The 26,440-nt window shown below is 45.7% G+C and overlaps 1 protein-coding gene and 1 long non-coding RNA gene across 2 annotated transcripts; both read right to left on the reverse strand.

The window, feature by feature from the left end:
• Positions 1 to 12,483: 12,483 nt before the first annotated feature.
• On the reverse strand, positions 12,484 to 14,806 carry LOC133137838 (uncharacterized). Its single transcript, XR_009709632.1, has 3 exons — positions 14,549 to 14,806; positions 13,881 to 14,028; positions 12,484 to 12,632 (listed from the first exon to the last, which is right to left on the reverse strand). It is a non-coding gene; the product is annotated as an uncharacterized LOC133137838 (long non-coding RNA).
• Positions 14,807 to 15,237: 431 nt separating this feature from the next.
• On the reverse strand, positions 15,238 to 24,842 carry anp32e (acidic (leucine-rich) nuclear phosphoprotein 32 family, member E). Its single transcript, XM_061256210.1, has 7 exons — positions 24,662 to 24,842; positions 21,372 to 21,521; positions 20,302 to 20,424; positions 19,856 to 20,018; positions 18,715 to 18,839; positions 17,929 to 17,980; positions 15,238 to 17,458 (listed from the first exon to the last, which is right to left on the reverse strand). Exons 1-7 carry the CDS (start codon positions 24,713 to 24,715, stop codon positions 17,376 to 17,378), a joined length of 750 nt encoding a protein of 249 aa, XP_061112194.1. The 5' UTR covers positions 24,716 to 24,842; the 3' UTR covers positions 15,238 to 17,375.
• Positions 24,843 to 26,440: the final 1,598 nt, after the last annotated feature.

Here is a 26,440-nt window from a genome sequence, read left to right on the forward strand (position 1 = left end):
GATGGGGGAAATGTGTCTTTTTTTTCCCCGCGATGGCGGACACATGGTGGTACACTGACTACAGCATTACACACGGAGATCACACAACCTCCCTCTCAGACAAGATGCAGAGGAGGAGGGTGCTCACCTCTTCCACATGATAGGTATGATAGGTGTCAGTATCACAAATTTCCAAATCCAAAGTGATCCAATGTAATAAGAAAGGATCTACGTATGTTCCAGCTAATGCAATCCTGTGATAATGTATACACACAACCAAAGTTTACGTTTACGAGGGACAGCAATAGCATGGGTGACGATGAGGATAAATCAGAAAACATAAACAGTGATGAGCAAACCGGCATAAGAGAGCAAACCGGCACAATATTATGGACACTTCTTGCCATGATTCATAACAAAACAGACACATTTTGACTGAATCGGATTGCTGCCCCTTGAGCCCCCTGTCGAACCCCTGTTCTGAACCTGAGCTGTGCCAGCAACAGACAAACGTTCCTCACGTCACCCAATCACGCTCCAGTATTCCTAATGCAGCCACCTCAGACTGTAAAAATCCCCAGCACAGTGCAGTCGTGAGTGTAAATGAGATTTCAGTGTTGTGTGATAACTGGAGGCGTTGGAAGGGAGCCTTCGGGACTCGGCGTGCCGGAACAAATTCTGTTTTTAGTCGAAGGGCATGTTCGGCTTGTCGTGACACCCCGTTGCATTGTGGGGGTTTACTTCTCAAGATAAACAAACAAATAAAGCCCGCCTCGCTGTCCCAGACAGGCACAAGCAGTGACATCACAGTGAACCCCTTGTGATGTCATAGGCAAATGGAAGGGTGGCCCTTGCCTGATCTGTGTGTGTGTGTGTGTGTGTGTGTGTATGTGTTAGCGGTGGCGCGCTGGTAATTGGTTTCCGCTCTAAACCACAACAAAACGACACGGTGACCCCTCTCCGTCGCACATTCCACCAGATGAAAGTGTTTGGATCGCACCTTCAGCAGCAAACCGCGGGTGTGCCGCAGCTTCAGAAAGTGTGAGATCGTATAATGAAGAGCCGCTTAAAAGCGTGGCAGGGGAGGCTGCCGCATCTGCACACCGGCACAGAGAATCACAGAGTACAGGGGTTGTGAAAATCACCTCACTTTTCCTCTATAACCGAGGTGTGCATCCAGCAAACTCCAGAGCTATTTTTATATTCAGCTCTTGGATATGGTGCAGATAATCATCTGCTGATCTCACACGTAGTGGCTTTGTACATGCACACAATTAACACGCAGAGCTATTCGGGTGTCTGATTGGAATTTAAAATCAAGTTTAGTTTCCCTGGAAAGAACTCAATGTGCAATGCATTTGAATTTCACTATGTACAGTACAGTGTTCTGGTCGGCGGCTCTAAGTACATGGTAATTGAGGAGCCTTACAGCTGACTAAACGATTTCAAGTTCAACACTGTTCTCAGCACACAGCACTCTGTGTCCTTTGTAAACAGATGTCTATGGTACATTTTTCCATTTCTTTAATCTTTTTAGGTGTGAGGTCACAAATATGGGGTTAGAATGTTCTTATTGTAACTGGACAGTCTAATGCTGATGTCACAATCACTACACTACAATCTAAAATTTCCCTCGGGATGAATAAAGTATCTATCTATCTATCTATCTATCTATCTACTGGTGACTCAATGCAGTGGACCTCTAGAACACTGACTGCAAAAATATATATTTTTCAAAGGATTCAAGCCAGTTTATACTGTCCTGAGCAAAATGTATAGACGCACCCTTTGCAATGGAGTATAAACTAAATGTCGCTGCAACCAGCCACATCAATTGCATGTCGTTGGTCACAGCGACATTTGGTTTATACGCCAAAGCAGAGTGCATCTATACTTTTTGCTAAGGACAATATAAACTGGCCTAGGTTCCTTCAGAATGTTTTTTTTTTGCAGTCAGTGTTCTAGAGCGCACACACACACACACACACACACCAATGGTGATAGGCTGCCATGCAAGGTACCAATCAGCTCATCAGGAGCATCTGCATGGATTTCCCACAATTACAATACTTTTTTTTAAATTTTGTATTTTAGCGAACCCCAAAAATGTCTTTGGCCCACAGAGGTAATTGTGCCAGATTTGTGGAGTCACTGTGTTCACTGCGCACTGCACGGAGGTAATTAGCCTGATTTGTGGAGTCACTGTGTTCACTGCGCACTGCACGGAGGTAATTAGCCTGATTTGTGGAGTCACTGTGTTCACTGCGCACTGCAGGGAGGTAATTAGCCTGATTAGAGGCACGGAGCACTCCTAATGAGGCAGCCAGGGAGGAAGATCAGCTGCAGACAGGGATGAATCAGCACCCTCGTTAATCACGAGACGCAGCCCTCTTCACACCACGTCTCAGCGCAGGAGGTGCCATTCACACCGCGTCTCAGAGCAGGAGGTGCCGTTCACACCGCGTCTCAGAGCAGGAGGTGCCGTTCACACCGCGTCTCAGAGCAGGAGGTGCCGTTCACACCGCGTCTCAGAGCAGGAGGTGCCGTTCACACCATGTCTCAGAGCAGGAGGTGCCATTCACACCGCGTCTCGGAGAAGGAGGCGCTGTGCTAATAAATTATGTTGTTTCTGTCTATGTATGTATGTGCGTGTGTGCTTGTACACATGTGTGTGTGTTTCGATGTGTCTGTGTTTGTATGTACAAGTGTTTGTATGTACGTGCGTGTGTGCTTGTACACGTGTGTGTGTGTGTGTGTGTTTCGATGTGTCTGTGTTTGTATGTACATGTGTTTGTATGTACGTACGTGTGTGTGTTTGTACGTGCATGTGTGTACGTGCGTACGTGTGTGTGTTTGTACGTGCGTGTGTGTATGTACGTACGTGTGTGTGTTTGTACGTGCGTGCGTGTATGTGTGTGTATGTGCGTGTGTGTACGTGCGTGTGTGTGTGTGTGTTTGTACGTGCGTGTGTGTGTACGTACGTACGTGTGTGTGTGTGTGTTTGTACGTGCGTGTGTGTGTATGTACGTGCGTGTGTGTGTGTGTGTACGTGCGTGTGTGTGTACGTACGTACGTGTGTGTTTGTACGTGCGTGTGTGTGTGTGTATGTACGTGCGTGTGTGTGTGTGTATGTACGTGCGTGTGTGTGTGTATGTACGTGCGTGTGTGTGTGTGTATGTACGTGCGTGTGTGTGTGTGTTTGTACGTGCGTGTGTGTGTGTGTGTTTGTACGTGCGTGTGTGTACGTGCGTGTGTGTGTTTGTACGTGTGTGTGTGTGTGTACGTGTGTGTGTTTGTACGTGCGTGTGTGTGTGTGTTTGTGTGTGTGTGTTTGTGTGTGTGTGTGTGTACGTGCGTGTGTTTGTGTGTGTGCACTGTAGACACATTAATAATTGGGGTTCTGCCCCAGCACATTTCAGCTCAGCTGCATTTCAGCAGAGTCAATTCAGCAAATGAACTGAAATTCAATTCCCACATTGTGAAAATAACCTCAGCGAGGAGGGCATTTCGTGAACTGAATTTCAATCAGTCTCCTGAATGGACTGAACTGACACGGAAATGACCCCCGTCGAGCATGTTTATAACACATCGATCTTTCCCATCCTCCGGGAGTTTATCTCTCAGTCATCTTTGAGGCAGGAGTGGTTTATGTTCCTGGCAGGTTTTCTTCCTGTGGAAACCAGCGCAGCATGCAGGACTCTGGCCTAACGCAGCGCTAAGCCAAGCTCCATTCAGTCTGACTCACCGCTACGCAAGCACGGTGCTGAAACGTAGCCACAAAGAGCCTTATACACACCAGCTTCCTCTGACAGAGACCAACTGAGAGCAAGAGAGGGAGGGGAGAGAGAGAGAGAGCTACTGTTTATATGCAGGATATTATACAGATTTATTACTTATTATTAGTCATTATTACTTTTTTCATGTTGCCATGTTCCTTTTTCTTATCCAACAAGCTTTGTCAATACAATTGGACACATTTGCCGTGCCAATAAAGCATACTGAACTGAGGTGAGAGAGTGGGATAGAGGGAGAGAGTGAAAGAGGGCAGAGTGAGAGAGAGAAAGAGAGGGGGGTGAGTGTGAAAGAGAGAGGAAGACAAAGAAGGGGGTGAGTTTGAGAGAGGAAGAGAGAGAGGGGGTGAGTGTGAAAGAGAGGAAGAGAGTATGATGGGGAGAGAGTGTGAGAGAAGGGGAGAGAGATTAACTGGTGTGAAAGAGGGGGTGAGTGTGAGAGAGGGAGAGAGAGACAGAGAGAGAGTGTGAGAGAAAGAGAGGGATGAAATTGTGTGAGAGAGAGGGAGAGAGATTAACTGGTGTGAAAGAGGGGGTGAGTGTGTGTGAGAGAGAGAGAGACAGAGGGAGTGTGAGAGAGAGGGATGAACTGGTGTGAGAGAGAGGGAGAGAGAGAGAGAGGAAGAGAGAGAGGGAGAGAGTGTGAGAGAGTGGGAGGGAGAGAGAGAGGAAGAAAGAGAGAGGGAGAGAGTGTGAGAGTGGGAGAGAGTGTGAGAGAGGGAGAAAGAGTGTGTGAGAGAGTGGGAGGGAGAGAGGGATGAACTGGTGTGAGACAGAGGGAGGGAGAGAGAGAGAGGGAGAGAGGGAGGGAGAGAGAGGGATGATCTGGCGGTGTGCGGCGTTGGCGTTAGAGGCTCTGTCGGTGTGCGGTGATTCACGTGCGCCCGGGCCGCGCTCTCTCAGCGGTGACGGAAGGTTCCGGTGCCGGGCGCTTCCCTCCCGAGCCTCCGCAGCGGAGAACGCCGCGGCGCCGTCGCCGTCGCCGTTAGCAACAGCGCTAAAAATACCCGGCGCTCCTGACGCAGCCGCGGGAGAAAGACCACGCGCGGCGGCCCCGGCGATCCTCACCGCGCCACACTCAGACCGCCGTGACTGCTTCTGCTCGCGGAACATAACACCACCGCGGCGGGAAGGCTTTTAGCCTCGGCGACGCCCGGATATTTGAGGCGCTGGGAGCGCGGTCGGCCCAGCGCAGGGGGGACGTCCTCACGGCAACCGTTCACTTCCTGCTCTTACCGCCGTTTCGGACGCAGCTTTCTGATTGGCCGCACCGACGAGAGGAGAAAGACCCAGAGTGTTCTAGGGCTGTGTCCAAATATACATACTAAATACTAAATACTAAATAAATGCCAACTGACATACTACACGCCATGTTTGGCAGTGTTTGAAATCACATACTACTCATACTACAATTTCAATGAATATGAGCCTGAAATTTAGTACGGATAGTATGCTAGTATGCGGTTTTCAAACATAGTAAACAGAGTACATCAGCTGGCTTTAGTATACGCGTAAAAGGTAAGATGAATTTTCAGACATACTACGTTGTCATAGAAACACGCCACTTTAAGCACAGTGCGTGTTGACGACGGCAGCTAGTTGATGCTAGTTTGGGTAACGAAAACAGAATTAAAAAAAATTATAACGTAGTGATTTTAAGTACATAAGCATAGTGACAGGTGCAACTAATTTGCCACTTTGGTTTGAAAATGACCTCTCGAAATTTCACAGAACGTGGCTTGACATCCGGGTAGTTTAGCATATTACTTCATGCATAGTATGCTACTGGCACAGCATACTAAATAGTAAGCTAGTATGCGACCTTAGACGCAGCCTCGGACAGCCGTGAGTTAGAAAAATGCGTCATACTCCCCAGCCTTGCCGTGTGACTGGCCTCTCTCTCTCTCTCTCTCTCTCTCTCTCTCTCTCTCGAAGGGAACGGCTGATCTGTCTGTTCTTTATCTCCTGGAGTGCTTCACCATCTCCCCCGGGAGCCGGGGAAGCGTTGAGCGAGGGCAGAGGGGCTGGATGAGTCACACAGTGTTCCTCTGCGCTGTTTAACGCGCGGCGGGAACAACGGTTTCAGCGCGACGCTAATGTAAAGAAGGTGAGACTTCTGAGAACCTTGCGGCTTCCTCTCCGCGTGCAAAAGTCTGAGGCGTGCGGAGGGGGGAAAGAAAATCCATAAAAAGGGGAAGATGCCTTAAAAAAAACAATCAAATGAAAAGCTTCTAAATAGAAAACATTTGCTGGGAAGAGCAGTAAAAGGCAGTAACAACTAAGTCAAAATCAATATTTGTTGTGACCAGCCTTCGCCTTTAAAACTGCATCTATTATCAGTAACTACACTGCCCTGTAGTTTTATGAGAAAATCAGGTGGTATGTTGTTCGAATCATGTTGGAGAACGTGCCACAGTCCTTATGCAGACTCTGAAAAGTGGTCTCCATCCATCCATCCATTATCTGAACCCGCTTATCCTGAACACCCTGTGGGGGGCTGGAGCCTATCCCAGCATACATTGGGTGAAAGGCAGGAATACACCCTGGACAGGTCGCCAGTCCATCGCAGGGCACACACACCATTCATTCACACACTCATACCTACGGGCAATTTAGACTCTCCAGTCAGCCTAACCTGCATGTCTTTGGACTATGGGAGGAAACCGGAGTACCCGGAGGAAACCCAGGCAAACACGGGGAGAACATGCAAACTCCGCACAGAGAGGCCCCAGCCGACGGGGATTCGAACCCAGGACCTCCTTGCTGTGAGGCGGCAGTGCTACCCACTGCACCATCCATGCCGCCCTGAAAAGTGGTCTATTGTCAATAATTGTATTGTTTTTTACATTCCTCTGTAACATTAAACTTTTTGGAAAATTACTGTTTGGAAATCGTACGAGTGACACACTAGTTCAGAAAAAAACGAAGGGAATTTATATTCAACCAATCTAGAGTGCCCAAGGCTTTTGTGCAGTACTGTATAAAACTGCTTTGGCTGAAGCAGTCTCTTCTTATCGTGTTCATTCTGAACGTCAATCACCTCAAGGTCCAAGACAGCGCTGGGCACTGAAAAGACACACAAATTCACAATAGGTTCCTCGTCACAATTTTGAGACGAGGAACCTCTTGCGTGTGTTTTTGTGCAAAAAAACCTTTGTGTGTGTTTCTACAGTACCTGTGAGTGTATTTACAGTAACTGTGTTTCTATGGTACCTGTGTGTGTCTTCATACAGTAGCTGTGTGCGTTTTTTTACAGTACCTGTGTGTGCAGTTTTACAGTAACTGTTTTTTTTTTTTATTGTGTGGAACAAAAGGCTGAGGGGTGAAACTATTCTTGGACGGGCGAGCAGTGAGCAGGTTTTATATCACCGCTCCCCTCTCCACAGAGCAGTCTCTGTTAGAGTCTAAAGAGTGAATCAGCCAAACACACTGTACTGAGCAGTCTCTGTTAGAGTCTAAAGAGTGAATCAGCCAAACACACTGTACTGAGCAGGCTCTGTTAGAGTCTAAAGAGTGAATCAGTCAAACACACTGTACTGAGCACTCTGTTAGAGTCTAAAGAGTGAATCAGTCAGACACACTGTACTGAGCAGTCTCTGTTAGAGTCTAAAGAGTGAATCAGTCAGACATACTGTACTGAGCAGTCTCTGTTAGAGTCTAAAGAGTGAATCAGTCAGACACACTGTACTGAGCAGCCTCTGTTAGAGTCTAAAGAGTGAATCAGTCAGACACACTGTACTGAGCAGGCTCTGTTAGAGCCTAAAGAGTGAATCAGTCAGACACACTGTACTGAGCGGTCTCTGTTAGAGTCTAAAGAGTGAATCAGTCAGACACACTGTACTGAGCAGCCTCTGTTAGAGTCTAAAGAGTGAATCAGTCAGACACACTGTACTGAGCAGCCTCTGTTAGAGTCTAAAGAGTGAATCAGTCAGACACACTGTACTGAGCAGTCTCTGTTAGAGTCTAAAGAGTGAATCAGTCAGACATACTGTACTGAGCAGTCTCTGTTAGAGTCTAAAGAGTGAATCAGTCAGACACACTGTACTGAGCAGCCTCTGTTAGAGTCTAAAGAGTGAATCAGTCAGACACACTGTACTGAGCAGGCTCTGTTAGAGCCTAAAGAGTGAATCAGTCAGACACACTGTACTGAGCAGTCTCTGTTAGAGTCTAAAGAGTGAATCAGTCAGACACACTGGCTGAGCAGTCTCTGTTAGAGTCTAAAGAGTGAATCAGTCAGACACACTGTACTGAGCAGTCTCTGTTAGAGTCTAAAGAGTGAATCAGTCAAACACACTGTACTGAGCAGTCTCACAGTTACCTCGCCTCACCTGGTTTCTTGGGTCTGAATCGGTTGCTTATTTTAAGGTGGAGACGAAAGCCAGCACACCCTGCGGCTCTCCAGGACCAGGGTCGCCGACCCCTGGTCTAAAGAGTGAATCAGTCAGACACACTGTACTGGGTGAATGAGTCCAGTGCATATACTGTATAAAAAAATGAAAATGGGGAAAATCGGCACATGGGAATGCATTAGATAAAGACAAAAAAACACTATATTTTCTTGTGGGGAAAAAATGATTGACTTTGTGTTTACTACAATTACACCATTGACCTATACTGGAGCCAACTAGTTTTGTTCTCTCACATTGAAGATATGTTTTAAGTTACTTTTTGCTTGACAAGTGAAACCGTCTAACCACATTGGTACAAAATAAGCAAAAGAAATAGTCTAGATACAAGAATACAATACTTGTTAAGACCGACTTTTGGCTGGAACAAAAGAATATGCTTGGGAGTACTCTAGAGGTGTGTGGGCATTTCTGCAAAATGTGCTTTGATGTATAAACAACAAAGAAATCCAACAGACCTGTCAGGTAATGAAAGACACCAGCGGCCCCACTCAGATGAAATAAAACACATCACACAAATTTCTGCACCCGTAGGAATGCGCCCTGTGATGCCAACCTTTGCACTTTTTGACAGACATGTTTTTCGCAAAGCAGCACCATCATTATCAGCGTCACAACAGTGGATGTTTGAAGCAAGACGCCGGTGCTTTTCCCAGCATGCCACGAGCTTACGACACGATGACATTCACGTGGCTGCTCTAGCTGTCGTTTGAACACACTGAGCGTCCAGGGGGGAAAGTTTCACACGACGGTGTGAAAAGTTAGCCTACATCTGCGTCTTGGAAAAGACTCACCACCACAGAATCTGCTAACATTTAGGTTTTTAGAGCAGTGGTTCCCAAACCTGGTCCTGGGTGCCCCCTTGTGTTCGCTGGATTTCCTCCCAACCTCAATTGCAACCCTGGAATTTTAACAAGCTGTAAATGTTTCTTAATTGGGTGCCTTTCATGAAGAGGGATTATTTACCCTCTTAAGCCACATTATATCAGAAATAGCTTTGCGGGCCATGAAGAGTGAAATTCCCATGCTCATATTGCGCTTAAATGGGACCGGATCAGGGGTGCCCCAAGGCCCAAGCTTGAGAACCCCTATTTTAGAATTCCTTTCTTAAAGGTGCTGAGTTGAGCATGTGCTACATCTTCCCAATTATTTTTCCTCTTCCAGGAAGTCACTGTTGGATCAGAGCAACCGTGGGACATGACCACCCTGCTCGACCAATCAGAATGCCTCCGAGAACAACCAGGCAAATAGACAGTGTTTTGTGATCCAAAAGCCCCACCGAAGACAGACATAAGCAAAGTCTTCTGCTAGTGAAACTAAAAACCGAACTTAAGCTTGAGCTCACACAAAAGCACTGCAACTGCTTTAGAGAACTAAACTAAACTAAACAACCAAGATCAATTCTGGAAAATAGGTAGTGGCCGTGCAATATTCAAGACCCACAATGCATTGCGGTAGGAAGAGGCGAGCATCGCTGGGCTGAGCGGCCTCTTCTCGTCGTTATGCTACTGCTTGTTATGTCACTGTGCGTGTGTAATTGTAGGTCTGGTATGCAGAGGATCATGCAAACCAAATTAGCCCCTTTTCTATCTGCGACCGAGGAAGGAGAGTTTCTGCACAAGTGCCACGGCATTATAATGGTGTTCAAGGGAAAACTAACTCCAAAGCACAGAACATTTGTGTTTGTGCGTTGTTCTCCATTTTCTTTCACAGTGTGTCTGTGTGCTAACGCCAAGTACTAGCACAGAACATTTGCGTTTATGTGTTTGTTCTCCATTTTGTTTCACAGTGTGTCTCTGTGCCAATGCTAAGCGCTAGCACAGAACATTTGTGTTTGTGCATTGATCTCCATTTTGTTTCACAGTGTGTCTCTGTGCTAATGCTAAGCGCTAGCACAGAACATTTGCGTTTATGCGTTGTTCTCCATTTTGTTTCACAGTGTGTCTCTGTGCTAATGCTAAGCGCTAGCACAGAACATTTGCGTTTATGCGTTGTTCTCCATTTTGTTTCACAGTGTGTCTCTGTGCTAATGCTAAGCGCTAGCACAGAACTCGGCCGCTAAGCCTCTCGGCCCTTTTCACAGTGTGAGCGACTCCTCCGCTGTGTCATCGTTTCGCCCGCGATAAAACAGCCACAGATCGCAGCCATGTCGGTCGATTCATTTCTTTTAGGATGACCCCTGGGGGCAGGGGAGGGTGGGGGGTGTGATTTGGGACTCCAGGCGGTGTACAGAGAAGTGGCTGGTAGAAGGGGGGGCAAGGGGGGCAGTGGTGGAAGGAGCAGTGATTAGGCATTGAGGCCTGGGGTGGGGGGTAAGGGTAAGCGGGGGTGGGGGGCGATTTGGGGTGGGGGGGGGGGGGGGGGCGCAGCTGTTGGGCTTTATCGTTCCTCTGACTCAGCTCGGATCTGGTGTCAGTAGAAAGTGCGTGTGTGTATGTGCGAGTGTGTGTGTGTGTGTGCGCGTGAATGTTCATATCCTACAGCGGTGATGAAGTAAATTTTTCTCTGATAGATTCCTGTAGGCCACTGAGCACTTCAGTATATGTCTCCATTACGTTCCCAGCACAAAAAGAGCTGTCAGGAGTGTGGGTGGAGACTCGGTGGAAACCAGCCCAGAATACCACGGGGGGGACGCAAACATCTCACTTCCTCTTTGACACGAACAGCACCCACACACCGCAGCCCTCGAAAGTGTGTCGCTGATGCGGCCCTCTCTCACGGTGAATGAGGAACGCACACGCTCTCTTCCACCTGCCGATGTCAAAATACAACACTAACCAGGAACTAATGCAGCGGATCAGTCACTATGACATCACCAGAGGAGCACAGGTGATGTCAAAATACAACACTGACCAGGAAGGAATGCAGCGGATCAGTCACTATGACATCACCAGAGGAGCACAGGTGATGTCGAAATACAACACCGACCTCAAATCAGAACTGAAGTATCTCCGCGAAGCAAGAAGGAATGCAGCTGACCAGTCATTACGACATCACAAGATGGGCACAGGTGATGTCATAATCTCTGACAAATATCTCCCGTACTTCAACAGGGCCGCTGCTTTGGGGTACCAGTAGACAGTCACCCTGGAACTGCTCAGCCGAAACCCAGGCCCAATCAGAACAATAATGTTCCCAGAACACAGCAGGGAAGCCGGGCGGCTGAAACCCAGGCGAAGATTAGCCAAGCCGTGTGGTCACGTGCCCAGCTGTGACTAAAGTATTCTAGAATCAGTTCAGAATAGAATTTATAATTAGCTTCAAGTCACTGGACACACTGTCCTTCAGGGAACAAACATGCACCTCCACACATGCACATAAAAAAATACAAAATAAAATCAAACTTTACAGGTATTTTAGTCTTATATTTAGCTAAATAGACAAAACGATTTCAAGAAAACAGTTTGACAGTCAAGAATTGCAAATGGTGTAAGGCAACTTCACATGACAAGCAAAAAGTCACTTAAAACAAGCTAATATTTTCTGCTTGAGAGAAAAAATAACATTTGAAGTTTCATTACAAGGCTAAAATATACTGGATAAGACTTTTTGTGCAGTGAACACACACACACACACAAACGCATACACAGTCTAGGGTCTTCAAAAGGTTGAAGGCACTATTAGCTCTGTACATTATCTGTGTTTAATCTCCATATTATTGCATTTTACCATCTCTGAGATCACACAGGTCCCTCTGCATATATACGCATATCCTGCCCGCCAGACCACATATGGGTCAAAGGTCACGATGTAATCAGATTTGGGGGGTGTCTCCCAGACGTGACCGTCTGGACCACCAAGCTGTTGACACCCTGAATATCTCTCTCTCACACACACACACACACACACACACAGACACATACACCACATTATCGCCAGTGTTGGAATCAACACCTCTGGTGCGAGTGTCACATGACCCTAGTCTGGCATGTAGGCTGTGGGTTTGAGTGAGGGTGGGGGGGTGTCACATGACCCGAGTCCGCCATGCAGGCTGATGGGCGTGAGTGAGGCGGAGGGGGTGTCATGTGACAGTTCCAGCTCTCAGTCCAGACGGAAGGCTTGTCAACATCATTCCATGTACGTGCATATCCGGTGTCACAACTGATTTTAACTGCAATATTAATACGCGGGAGGCACCAACGAACGATGAATATAGACAGAAAATCCAAGGCACTCTTCAAATATTAACAAGCTTTTCATACGGGGGTATGTTCATTCTGAAAAGCCTTTTTTCAAGGAGTTCTTTATTTTAAATGTTCAGGATATTTGTCTAAACCTTTGAAACTTACTAAACTTACCATCTTGGGTTGGTCTTTTGTGATTTATCACCTTCATTCACAAAACGCTCTTACTTCAGAAGACTACCTTTTTATGAAACGCCATTGCATTCTCCACTGCTGTTGATGAACTTGATGCTTGTTTTTTACCCATAGTGATTTGTTTTCAGTCCACCTCGCTGAAAAACAGGAATTCAGTTTTTGTCTGTGAGACTTCACATATAACTCTCATTGCAGGTGGCTCTGTATTTCAATAAGAGCACAGAGCTGTCTCCTTGCTTTTAAATTCTACATTTCTGTTGTAAGTGTGAAATGTCTTTTATCGGTTGGCCCGAGAACAAAAGCAAGGACAATTTTGTGGCGCTCCTTTCAGCCATCTAGTGGTGAAATGGCGTTACTACATACTGGTAAAACCCGAGAGTTGAGTGAATGAGGAACGTTATTGTTTCCGAGGATGCAGCTAATACATTAATGTAGTGTAGACGGGGTAGACACTATTTCTGTTTGTAACATCAACATTTACAAACAGAGAACGGATTCAGAATTCCACGGAATACGCCGCAGTCACAACACCACTTTAATCAAAACGATCAAATCAGTTTTCCACAACGGCCACAGAGGCTAGGCTCTACCGCCACCTGGTGGTGTCGTGGCATTATTACTCAAGTTGTCGAGTCTCCATTGCGATAGGCTTGAATAGGGGGACTTTATGAAATTATACGCGTACCTGTCACTGTGTCTCTCAGCCTCGGCCCTGGAGAAACATAGTGGATTCTTTATCTTCACCTCTCTCCTTTCGTTAGTGACTAAGCAGCCATTTTGATTTTATATTGCTGACTGAAGAACAGGCATGTCTTTGTTCAGTGTAAAATTGCTTCTGTGGGTTAATGTGTTTTCTTTCCATCTTTCATAGTCCGGAAGCACTCTACAGGGAAGCTCACCTCAAACTACTGCTAGTTCAGCACCCACCTGGGTGATGCATGGCAGCCATTTTGTGCCAGACTGCTCACCATACATATGGGGTGAGGTGGGATTATTAAACCAATTAGAGTGGGGGCAGATTAGGCTGCCAGGATCTTGAGAGCTGGTTTGGGAATTTGGCCAGGACAGTAGAGAACCTCCTGCTGTTGACTAAAACGGTTTTGTCTTTTTTAATCACACTTTTATATTTCTCACAAGCGCAAACCCAACCGCATGCTTCTTTCACAACTCATTTTCTCAAGTGTGAAAGCATGTTTACTGCGCCCTGATTGGTCCCCCACTAATCCCAAACCATACCTTTTCGGCAGTGCCATTGGTCAGATGTGTCCTTTAGTTAGAATTGCTTAGACCCCTAACATTACATTACATCGCTGTGTTCTTTAACTCTGGTGTTGGGACTGAATCCTGCAACCTACAGGTAAAACACCAATTGCCCCTGAACATACCGGAGTCACAGGCAGTGTGATGAAAATGAGTTGGGTTTTGCTGTTGCATGTTAAAGAGTCGGGTTGGCACAACGCTTAGCCTGTACTTTTTCCTCCGCCTCTTCGGCATAGTCATCATCCTCTACGCTCTGGGGAAACGTTCATGGAGCTGAAACGTTAACAAGTCAATGTCAGTTACGGCAAAAAAAAAAAAATCTACAGATACGGTAGCCTACATTGCTCTGGACAATCTATCGAGTGGTTTAATGATGTTTAATGTGTAAGTTACAAAGTGAGTACGAGTAACCACCAGGCAGAGGAAGAATCCTATACGCTTCAGCTTCAAGGCAACGGGAAATATAAAACAAACCAAACAGAACAAGCAGGTCTTAAAATTATTGGTTGAAAAATACAAGCTGGGATAGGCTAATGGAGAGCAGTTCAGTAATCAGTTCAGGTCCGGGGGCATATTTTGCTAATTGTAAATACCGGTGACAAGTCTCAGCGAAACAACAATCACCGGAATAAGAATGTTTTCGTAATCCACAGCAATTTCGCGGGCATCTAAGTGGTTAGCATTTTGAATAGTTTCATATGCTGATTTCGTTTTCACCATTTCAATTTTCAGAGGGGAAAAATGCCTTCACCGAGGCCTTATGAACACACATTCGAGGGCTTCCATAACTTACCTCCTTAAATAACAATAAACAAAACTTCTTCTTTTTAAGGCAACAGCGGAGGCAAACATGCAACCACGGCCCATAGCAGAGGGAAGGCGCATGCGCAGCAGACAGGACAGCTCTTCAGTCGGCCCGCACCTGGCGTTTTGGCGGGGGTCGTTATGGATACGTCGCGCGCTCCGCTGCACAGGTGGCGGCTCCAGTGTCGATGTCAGGAGTCTTCCACACAACACCCGGCGGCTCCGGGGAAAACTAGTGGGCCATCAACCGCTCTCCTCTTCTCCCCGACTTTGCCCAGGGCATGACCAACCGAACTGTGTAAATGCGATCGATACGGTATCGTTTGTACACGTCCTTCCTTCAGGCTCGTTACCATTATCCTTTTAAGTATAATTAAGGAATGGGTCTTGTCAGTCAGAATTCAGTTTCAGCAAACGGGTTTCCAACCCAAAGTTGGCCTGATTTCACCAGCTATTCAATCTGGTTGATCAATTCGGCGTCATCACCTGTTCAGCAAAAGTACATACTGCTTCTCACACTACAAGCTATGCCAGTTCAGGATGTTAATAGAGAGGTAATAAAGCTTTCATAAATCACTTTAAGAACACATGCCATGTGATGCAGCAACAAAAGTACAGGCCTCTCTAAGGCCTACAACTGCCCAATACCCCACATTAGTGATACAAAGAATCACAGACTTATGAAATCTTTTTATTTTATTTTAAAGCATTTGTTTTTTATTTTTTATTTTGTTTAAAACCCCTCTTAGGTTTACAGCACACAAATGCCAAACACATAACTGTCACAATAGCCAAGGACCGAAAACAAAACTATATATCGAGTGTCGCGGTCTAAAGCCTGACTTTCTTACCTGTGCTTTGTATTAAAACCAGTTTTTTTAAAAAAACATTTACACAGGAACAACAAAGACAGTTGGAACGAACACTATATACATATTGCCATACAAACAACAAAGTTCTCACTCTGTAAAATACCCCAAAAAAAACAAAACAAAAACAAACCCCAAACACTAATTTGTGTCCACTGCCTGACAAAAGATTAAGAGGTACATGGGAGAACAATTGGCCTCAACTCTCAATCACAAATTTCAACGTTTTGAAGTTATGCTATTATTTTTAATGACCGCAAGCTAAAAAAAAACCCTAAAAACACTTTGAAAGGTGGGGGGAGGGGGATTGCAACTGAATGTGAACGCAAATAGTTCTTGGGGTGGGTCTGAACCAGCCGGTTAATATTTTAGGCCCTGGCCCTGGTGTGTCCTGGCTGCCGGTTGCATTGATTGATTGGGGCTCTACGAGTGCTTCTCCGAATATCAGGATTCAAACACGACTCGTTATTTAGCCCTGCGTGATTCTTCAATAGGCCTTTAAAGGGGAACTTCACTCAAAAAATACCACCTTAGTGAATGATGTCATTGGACTATAACTCCTCCCCTGTCCGATTGCAGTGAACTGAGGTGCGTTTTGACTGAACACTGTGCAGTGGTGAGAAATCTTACTGCGCTTCTGTGTCCCAGAATTAATAATTACAGTGTAAGAAATACCTGAAGGCTTGGAATCTAGTCCTAAGTTTAATCCGAACAGCACTCTGCCAAATTCTCTACAGAGAGGGGGGAAGGGGAGGGGTTATATCAGCGACATCACGGTAAGGGGCAGGGCTAAAGTATTGTTGACATAATTGACACAAACACTATTCTTAAGGAGCAAAGTAAAATTATGGTTCTCAGGCCCCGTTCTCTTCCCACTTTTTAAAACCACAAAAGCTGCTCTGCACGACCCAACACTGGTGTTATTTTCTAATAGGCAAGCTTCCAGTATATCCCCACAACACAATTCTGAAACACCCTCCCCACCCACCATCTTCAAAAAATCTAAAGAAGAAAATAAAATTTACATAAAAAAGAATTCAATTATTTTCATGACTGGTCTACCACAGCTGCTGTGACTAGCCTATAAGAGACAAGGGAAAATATTGAATCTATTTTTTTAAAAAGAAAAAAAGAAGAAAAAAAAAAGAACGGAATAAGAAATTAATGGGGAAGTCTAGAGGGGGGGGAAAGAACGGTGGCCATTTTGTAAAAGACGCTGAGAATTCTGGGATTTTGGGGGAATGGACAGGTGCCGTTTGGGTTACCATGGTGCCAAAGCCAGGGTAGACACAGGGGGATGTGGGGGGGGTTCGGTAGTTCCTCCAGACAGCTGGAAAAGGGGGGTAGGGTTGGAGTCTGGGGGGGGGGGGGGGGTTGTAATCGGACCTGCCGGGACAACGGGGCGGAAGTCCCTAGCGCCCCATTCAAAAGCGAGAAACCGAGTGAACGAGTCGTTTAAAAAGACAAAACAAACGGGGAAAGCAGGGAAATTACCGTTTAAAAATGAAGACAACAAAATAAAAACACGCAATCAGCTCGCTATTAAATCGAGAAGCATACGCCCGGTTGGCATGTGGGACTCAGACTGGCCTCGACTCGAACCCACGCCGAAAACAACAACCCAGATATTCTACAAAGGAGGGGGAGGGGAGGTGGGGGGAAGGGGTGAATAAATCCTGGAATGATTATGTTGCTTAAAACCTTTCCATTTTTTATTCAAATAGCATATCTAAATAATAATAATAAAAAACAAAATTTAAACATTGAAATTTCTACAGTGATAAACCTATGGTTTACAAAGAGGGAAAAAAAATAATGAAGAATTATAAAACTTAAATCTCCAAGAGCACACTTTCTGGGGGATGGTCTACAGCTTGGTTCTGGATCGGGGGGGCAGGGGCGGGGGTGAGGGTGGGGGTGGGGGGGGTGTGGTGGGGGATTCGGGGGTTAGTCATCGTCATCATCATCTTCCTCGCCTTCGTCATCCTGTTCCCTCTTGCGTTTCTCCCCATGGACAGCAGCCTCCTCTTCTACAGAGCAGAGAGATAATTAACCATAAATAAATAAATACTGCGCACATCCACATCAAAACAGCATTCACAATAAGGGATGCCCTGCACAGTGTGGTACACTACGCAGTATTTTTTCAGCCTTGCTGTTGTCCAGTCAAAGAACTTTCCCCCTCCGTCCTGAACTTCATCCACTCAGCAGCTAGCTAAAGACGGATTCGCCAGGGCATCATAGATATATATGCCTCGCATATAGGTTATTTCATAATGTTTTCAATGTAAAAATCCTACATATTATGCCATTAAAACTGTGGTAATTGGGTGCAGACAATCAGTTAACGAATCTCCCAGGCACTTGCTTTCGAATACACATACATTACAATACTAATCGCCCTTGAATCGATCCAGTCGCAGGAGTAGATCAGTCCTGACGGGTAAATGAGGGGTTCGGGGTGTTGCATGTTTAGGGACTGGAGAGGCACGATCCTTACCTTCAACGTCTTCTTCCTCCTCTTCGACGTAGTCATCATCATCTTCTTCATCCTGGTGGGGCAAACGGTGAGAACTCATTGAGGCGAAACGTCAATGAATCAGCGGCAGTAAAATTCCCTTCGTGGATAACAACCCAAGGGTCGTTAGGATGCTCCAGTAAGCGATTCCAAATTTTATGGATAACCATCGGAAAATCACAAGGCAGTGAGATGAAGGCCCTTTTTTGTTGAGGAATTAGGTTTAGCACTTCAGGAGTTTTGATGTGCTGAATAAAGTAAAGGAGGGGTTTCTCCACAGGAACCCCCAGCCAGATCCAGGTATTTGTTGGGTTCCGTCACAAGCACACCGGATACTTTGTTGTATATGGTGTGCTTGAGGTGGACCACATCAAAAACTAAGATCTGGCTGTTTGGGAACTAGTGAAGTAAATAATTCACAGATTTCATGATTTATCATGTATGAATTTGTGGGAAATTATGATGGCTCTGAAAATGTAGTGTGTGCAGACATCATATCCAAATGTCACCCGAGAGATGGGCAGAAACCCAAACACAGGACAATACAACGTGTCCACGAGCTAAAACCAGATCTGGGTCAAACACGCAACCATTTTGGATTCACATACTTTTCACAGAGCTTGTCTGGTGTTTTGGAACCAGCTTTGTGGTCCTCTTGGCACCAGGAAAGGTCAATCGAGCAAAGAATTGGTACCCCAAATAATTGCGTATTTTACCTGGGTCTGGCTAAAACACCCCGGTGCAAACATCGGGGCTTTGGACCCTCACCTGGATGCCTTCTTTCATCAGGTAGGACAGCCCCACCTCGCCTGTCTCCGAGCCTTCCTCATCATCATCCTCATCGTCGTAGTCTCCTGTGGGGCCGGCTCCTTCCTCACCATCATCATCGTCATCTGTGTCTCACACACACACACACACACACACACACACACACACACACACACACAGAGGAGAGAACCATCAGGCCACGCCCGTTTCCCCCGAGATTATTCCAGGGAAGTGAACTCATTCACGTTCTTCCTTTTTAGGGCAGGGGCGCGTGGAACTCTGTGAATGCTGCGATTTGATTGGCCCTAGGAGTGGGCGGGGCATTTGCCTGGTCTCTCAGAGTGAGCAGTCATGAAGCCAATCAAAGGAGACAATAGCTGGCCAACATTACCAGTTAAAAGATCTCTATATTTAACATTTTGTGTGTGTGTGTGTGTGTGTGTGTGTGTGTGTGGAGGCTTTATTGCAAGCTTTTGTTATTGACCATAATTGCATCCACACAAAGAAACCACAGTGAACTCTCTTTTTTGTTTTATACTGGTGAGACTACCAAAGACCCTAAAACTGACTCCAAGGTCAACCTGAAGTACTACAGTAAAATATCCAACTGAAAGGAAAAGAACTGGAATGGAATTCACACATGAAACAAGCACATAAGACCCAAAATAAACTTATTTTGCACGCAGTAAATCCAAACTATGAAAACTAACAGCAGACTGCTGTTAGTCCTGGGTCTGTATGTTCTTCCGGAGACACCCATTCTGACTAATTAAGTAACAAGAAAGAAGGTAAATTTCTGAATGTGAAGACCAGGGTTCTACCATGCTGCAGGTTCATTCAGCAGCTAGCGCAAGACTTCCCGGTTCCTGGAGATTTCCAAGGTTTTAATTTCAACCCTAATTCTGACCTCCAGGAAGAGCATTGGGCAGCCTGGCTCCAACTCTTGAACTTGAACTCTTGTGCTTTTTATAGAGTTTGAATGAAAAACATTAATTAAACCTACTGGACAGTAGATCTCCAGGAGAAGGTTTGGCCACCAGAATCGCACCATCCTCAAAAATCACCAAGGCGACCACCATCCCTCATCACCATCACCATCATCATCATCATCATCACTGCCATGACGACCCACTGGGCTCACCATCATCATCGGCCTCTGAGTCTGGGGCCTCGTTGTCCTCCTGGTCGAAGCCGTCCAGGTAGGTGACCTGGGGCAGCAGCTGGAAGACGCTCTCCCTGTAGTCCTCCAGGGTGGTGATCTCGCAGTTAAACAGGTCCAGACTCTTCAGATTCTTCAGGTTTTGCTGCAGGGGTGAGCACAGGGTCAGAGAGCTCGACAGGTATCGTTAACAAGAGAGTCGGGGTCAAAAGATGCATGGATCCAGATCGATGTTATCGGTTTGCAGGACAGCGACTCGATCCATTGGATACAACATGCAAAAATCCGTCTGCACCGTTATGAATCATAGCAAAATATTTATTTAAATGTCAGTCATTTTATGGCGGTTTGCTCTCAACTTACACCCGTATTTATGATGTCGCCCCCGACCCTCACCACACCCCACGGCCCACGCCCCCCACCCTCACCAAGGCCTCCACGGTCTGCAGCTCTTTGATCTTGTTGCCGCTCAGGTTCAGGTAGGTGAGGTTGGGACACTTCTCCGACAGGGTCTCTAGGGCGCCCGAGATGCTGTTATCACTCAGCTCCAGCTGATAGGGCGAGAGGAACACAGCGCTGCTTTTAACAACAAACTCACCACAAGCTGATAAGGCGAGAGGAAACAAACTTACTGACAGGAAAGAAAATACCAGACATTCCCTGCAGTAGATAAGCACAGGTATGTGCAGATACAGGCACAGGGGCAGATGTAGCTGTAGTTGGCAGAATGCGCCACATAGGAATGTGAAAGTGTGGGAGTGTTCAGGTGTATACAGGTATGTGCAGGCACAAAAGTGTTCAGGTGTGCAGACGGCACAGATGTGAATGTGTGTGTGTGATTCAGGTGTGGGAGTATACAGGTCAGTACAGGTGTGGGTGTGTTCAGGTGTATTCAGGTGTGGGAGTGTTCAGGTGTATATACAGGTGCGTTCAGGTGTAGATTCAAGTGTGTGAAGGAGTGGGAGTGTTCAGGAGTATACAGGTGTAGATTCAGGTGTGGGAGTGTTCAGGAGTATACACACGTGTACAGGTGCATTCAGGTGTAGATTCAGGTGTTGGAGTGTTCAGGGGTATACAGGTGTGTGAGTGTTCAGGAGAATACAGGTATGTACAGGTGCGTGAGTATACAGGAGTATACAGGTGCGTTCAGGTATGGGAGTGTACAGGAGTATACAGGTGTGGGAGTGTACAGGTGTGTGAAGGTGTGGGAGTGTTCAGGTGTATACAGGTGTAGATTCAGGTGTGGGGGTGTTCAGGTGTGTACAGGTGTAGATTCAGGTGTGGGGGTGTTCAGGAGTATACAGGTGTGTACCGGTATGTTCAGGTGTAGATTCAGGTGTGTGAAGGTGTGGGAGTGTTCAGGAGTATACAGGTACATTCAGGTATGGGAGTGTACAGGTGTGGGAGTGCACAGGAGTATACAGGTGAGTACAGGTGTGGAAGTGTACAGGAGTGTACAGGTGTGAGAGTGTACAGGTGTGTGGGCCCCGCCCCTCACCTTGCGCAGTTTGGGCAGAGAGGGCAGTTTGGCCATGGAGGACAGGCCCACGTTGACCATGCTGAGGAACTCCAGCTCTTTGAAGTCATCCGTTAGCCCCTCCACCTCTCCGTCACTGGAGCGACAGTTATCCACCACCAGCTCTGCCACCTGGGGGGGAGGACCAGAGGGACGTTCTCACCAACATCGCCCGCAAAATTACACCCTTACATTTCTCACAGAAGCCTAGTCACACCACCCACCCAACGTGGCACAACGGCACCAGCTTTGAGTGCAAACTTTACCTCCGCGTCAGACTCAAAACCTACGCCAGCTGGAGCTGACTGCAGATTTCGGGCAGTTAACAGTGAAAGCCAGTGCACCACAAAAACCAACAACAACAAAAAAAACACTACCAAACAATATGTTTCAGTGAATCATTTATAGATTTACCTACTCATCAAGACACCCTACTTTAGGTTTTATGGAAGAGAGATATGTTATGCTAGCAGGAGTGCTTATGTGTGTTACAAAGATGTTCACCTAGATGAAAAAAATGGCAATGTTGCTTTCAGACATGCTTTTTCACATTTTAGGCTATCACCTACCGACGTTAGCACTCTGGTGTGAAACGAGGTGTGGGGGAAATGAGCTCGCTAACGAGATGTCAGTGCACCGCGAGGGAGCACAACAAGGGCCGATCCGTTTCAGGATTTCGTGCTAACTTCCACTCTTAATTATTTAATTGAATGAATCATATCTTATCGGACATGTGTGCGAGTACTGGCTACAGACGCAAGACCGCAAGTGTATCCCATATTGTGCTCAAGTACAGGCTGGAACCAAGACAATTGGTTGGAACAAATACCAGTACCAGCTCTCGAGGACCGGAGTCCGAGGTCTACTGTCATCAAGTTCTAACAGGGGCATATTTTCTCTCGAACTACATTTCCCATCATGCAATTGGGTCAGAATTATGTTCATATACATTCCTTGTCCTCCAGAAGCAGGGCTGAAGTTATTCATTTATTTATTTTAAACCACCACCTAAAAAAAAAAAATAATAATAATAATAATAATACGCATCTACCGGACAACACTTCATTCCTTCACATTCATAAATTCATTATATTTTTATAGACACACTCCGCCTCACAACAAAAACATGTATTAGTTTATAAATGACACTACTTGTCTACAAGACGCGTTATCAGAAGAAAACAACCCAAATAAACTAGATTTAAAGTGTGAAAGGAAAGAGGAATTTAAACATTCATATTGCAACCTCACTTGTACCAGCCCAGACAGTTTTGGAAATTACATTCCTGCTAAGTTAAATTTCGAACACACAAAAAGTAAGAGTAGACAATGTGACATTGGATTTGCCTTTAAGAAACGAGGGCAGTGTGCGGTCTTTAGGCGAGGTCAGAGAAGAGACGCACCGACACAGTAACCCCAGTGACACTGACGTTAAGAACCGGCTGTTGTGAAACACTACACGGCGAAAAAAACAAAAAAAAACGCTACTGTGTGTGTAAAAACCGAAACCGTATTCCGCCCTCAGTCGCCCCCACACTGGTTTCCCAACGCTGCATCTCCAGACGACGCCACGTCGTTTTCAATTTGTCCCGAAGCGAAACCGCTCCCGCTCGGTTGTAGAGAGAGAGAGATGTCAGGAGAGAGGAGGGCCGGGCGATGGACGGGGGAAGCGGGGCCGAACTGCAAGGGCTAGCTAATTCAATGAATGCGAAGAACTCACTCAAGCTTGCGAGATCGGGACGGTTGGGGTTTACTGTAATCTACTAAATAAGGGGGGGGAGGTGGCCTGAGCCCGCGACGCCATCTGCCAGATCGCTTCAATTCAGAAAACACGAACAGGGAACATCTTTGTGCATTTAGACACACAGTGGTAAATGTAAAACGAAGGTTAAATAATGTATTTCAAAGAAACAGTCATTTAGGATAAGGCGATAAGAGTTATGTAACCGCTCCGCATCTTAAATCTGAGGATTGGGCGGGGGGGGCGGTTGCATTCGGTGGGGTCCATTTAAATGGACGGTGATGCGAGTTCAAGAACCACGCACGTAGCTATCTAGTCTGAAAGCTTAGTCAACATAGCGTCGTCTGAATCACCTCAAGTTGGCTCAAAATAAACGCTGATCCGAACTGTATCAATCACGTCGTGCATATTTCCATAGTAAAATTGCAACTAAAATCCACAACGCCATCGAGCTAGTCGTCGTATATACAGGCTAGGCTAGCTTACAACAAAATGACTTCCACTTCCATCCCGTCAGAACAAGGGTTCAACTTGCTAGCTAGCTGCCGCACAATCACCCCATCGCCTCCCTCAACTTGACGTGAGAGTTACTGCCTTCGAGCACTGTAGCCAGTTAGCGTAGCTAGCTGAAATGTACAAATATGCATCACATTTGTTCGCTAACCACACAGATGGCTCGCTACACAATAACCCTGACGGACAGAACATGTCCGCTTTTAAACTATGGATAATCATGCCAGCTAACGTTAACTGTTAGCTCGCCCTCCAACTACAACGAACTTCACCTGTTCGCCGTCACATCTTCTCACCTACGAGCTAAGCAAAGTCTGACAGTCTTTGGCAAAGGTTAGCGAACTGATCACAGTTCGCTAGTTAGCCAAGTCTCTCAGCTCAATGGCATTGAAGTTTTTTTTGTTGGCAATACGGTAGAAGGTAGCTAGCCATAACCTAACCGTTGTCCATTTAACGTAACGTTACATCTAGAATATAGACTGAAGCAACTCGACCCGCCCCAAAATAGGTTAGGTGTTTGAAGAACCTTTCTTTTTTTTTTTTTTTTGCTGAAACAGGTCAAATTCTTCTGGTAAATTTCTGTGAAATGTCCGTGTCAGTTGTGGCGGTAGACGCAACTATTAAAAAATATAACCTTAGGTAAATTATACACGATACCATGTCACCTTCAACAACGTTCATTATCTCATGTTGGCGCTTGCAACCGTGTGATTCAACAAAACTAGTTATTGAGCAAGCTGCGAGTCACACAACTACGTTGAAGTATTTGAAAACGTGCAACGGAGCAAGCAAGCTACGTAATATGTATAAAGTTAACTTTTCCGCAGCAATCCGATTTCACTAACTTTAGAAGCTCAAATTCGAATTGCATCGCGTCCTAGTGTCCATGTGGTATAGAGTCGAATGAGACTACGACTACCTTGCTTCGCTAGCTGACTATTTCTCATCCACTGGACTAGCAAGCCTCCACCGCCTCGCGTTTCTTGTAAAATAAATAAATAAAGGCGAATTTGCATACCTCTTCGGGGGTCCTGTTCCGTAGTTCTAAACTTATTCTCTTCTTCATCTCCATTCCTAAAAATAAATATCCGACAATTCTGTCCCAAGGAAGAGAATTTTATGTTTTTAAAAATGCAGAAACTCCGGAGCTCAAAAAAACAGCTCGGCTTTCTTCAATGGCTACTCTTCGCTAACTGATCCTCCATGATACTTCGCACCCAACCCCCTCTGTAAAGTCCCACCCCTTTAACGTCCTGGTTGGTCAAATATTATTTTACGAATTTTAATTGGCGAGATGACACGCCAGTCAAATAGACCACGCCGATCAACATAATCGGTCTGGACGGGTGTAACGATTGGCTTACAATACGCGCGCAGTTAATTATGATTGGTCAGAAAAGGTATCAATACAATATTTTTAAACTTTAGGCACGCCCACTCTTTGTTCTCATTGGCGCCCTTCTACGTTGGATGTCAAACCTCTTTATGGTTCCCCGATTCGACATATAGCTCGGTCGATCTCAAGGGTTTAAGGTCAAGAAATATACGTGCCTTTTGAGAAATAATTGTGGCGCTGAACCAGCCTTTCTCTTCAGAACTCGAACAAGCGCACACACGTTGTTGTGTGTATCTGCAAAACTATTTTTAATATTCAGCCGAGCACTTATAAGCTGCAAATGCCTTGCTCTCCTGTTTGACATGCTGGTCTGTATCCCTGTTGAACGGTACCAAGATGGCGGTAGAGGAGGCTTTCAAGAGAAGCGAAGCGAAGCAAGCAATGCCATCTGTGCTATGTAGTATGCTGTTGACATAGGCCAAAGTCCTGCCCAAACTGTTCTTGCATTTACTCTTACACCATGTCTGACCATTTAAAGGGATTAACACAGAATAAGTGGTTTGCCAAGTCAAAAAATAATTACATGTAAAAGAAAAATTGCCGTCCAACCTGAAGGATTATCCTCGACAGAACACATGCATGGCATTTCAACATGTCTGCCGAGGTTTTGCTTCAAATATCTGAATAAAACTGTATGGTTATGGATTCATGGAGCCCATGTTGTTTTAAGTACACAAATAATTATATCAGCTGAAGATTTCAATTTAATATGTAAGGAGTGTTGATGGAGGCAAATCTTTTCATCTGTCACACACACACACACACACACACACACACACACACACACTCATGCACGCACACACGTAAGCATTGTTGTACGAACAGACAAATGCATTGCATTACTTCAAGGTGACCAGCAGGGGGAGCACATTGACCTAATATGGAGTTTTTCATGGAAAACATCGGAAAATTGTCTTATGAAATAAAAAACACAATTCCAAGTTTCCTAACATTATTATTATTATTATTATTATTATTATTATTATTATATTTGTATTTTTTTCCAATTAGGTACCATTTTTATTGTTTTAAGAATGATGCAAGCCCTTATATGATATTTCGAAACTTGTAAAGATAATTGTTCATGGCAACTTCAAACATATAAGTACAGCAAAGCTTCTCAGATTATAAGATGCATACAAAGGCTCTAACAGTCGTTTGTGTGTGTGTGTGTGTGTGGTTGGGAGGGAGGATACATCCTGGTTAGATGACACTTGGGGGGAAAATATATGCAGGAAATCCACCTTTACTCACTAGTCGAAAAGGAAGTTAGAGCACAAGCTTCCCCGATATGACGTGAAACGGGTCAAGGGGAATTCTCGAAGGGTGGGACGTCGATTTGACTGACGTCACAAGAGGAGGGGGACAACAAATGATGAGGTGCCCCTCTATGTGAAAAAG

Source organism: Conger conger, chromosome 9, assembly GCF_963514075.1.
Source record: "Conger conger chromosome 9, fConCon1.1, whole genome shotgun sequence".
Classification (NCBI taxonomy): domain Eukaryota; kingdom Metazoa; phylum Chordata; class Actinopteri; order Anguilliformes; family Congridae; genus Conger; species Conger conger.

What these genes read in the sequence shown, in the direction of transcription:
- anp32e (XM_061256210.1), bottom strand. Translation starts at nt 24,715, where the DNA reads ATGGAGATGAAGAAGAGAATAAGTTTAGAACTACGGAACAGGACCCCC. An exon ending in CTCTGCCCAAACTGCGCAAG is followed by an intron (nt 20,425 to 21,371) that starts GTGAGGGGCGGG and finishes TCGCCCTATCAG; the next exon opens with CTGGAGCTGAGTGATAACAG. An exon ending in CTCAGAGGCCGATGATGATG is followed by an intron (nt 18,840 to 19,855) that starts GTGAGCCCAGTG and finishes TGTGAGACACAG; the next exon opens with ATGACGATGATGATGGTGAG.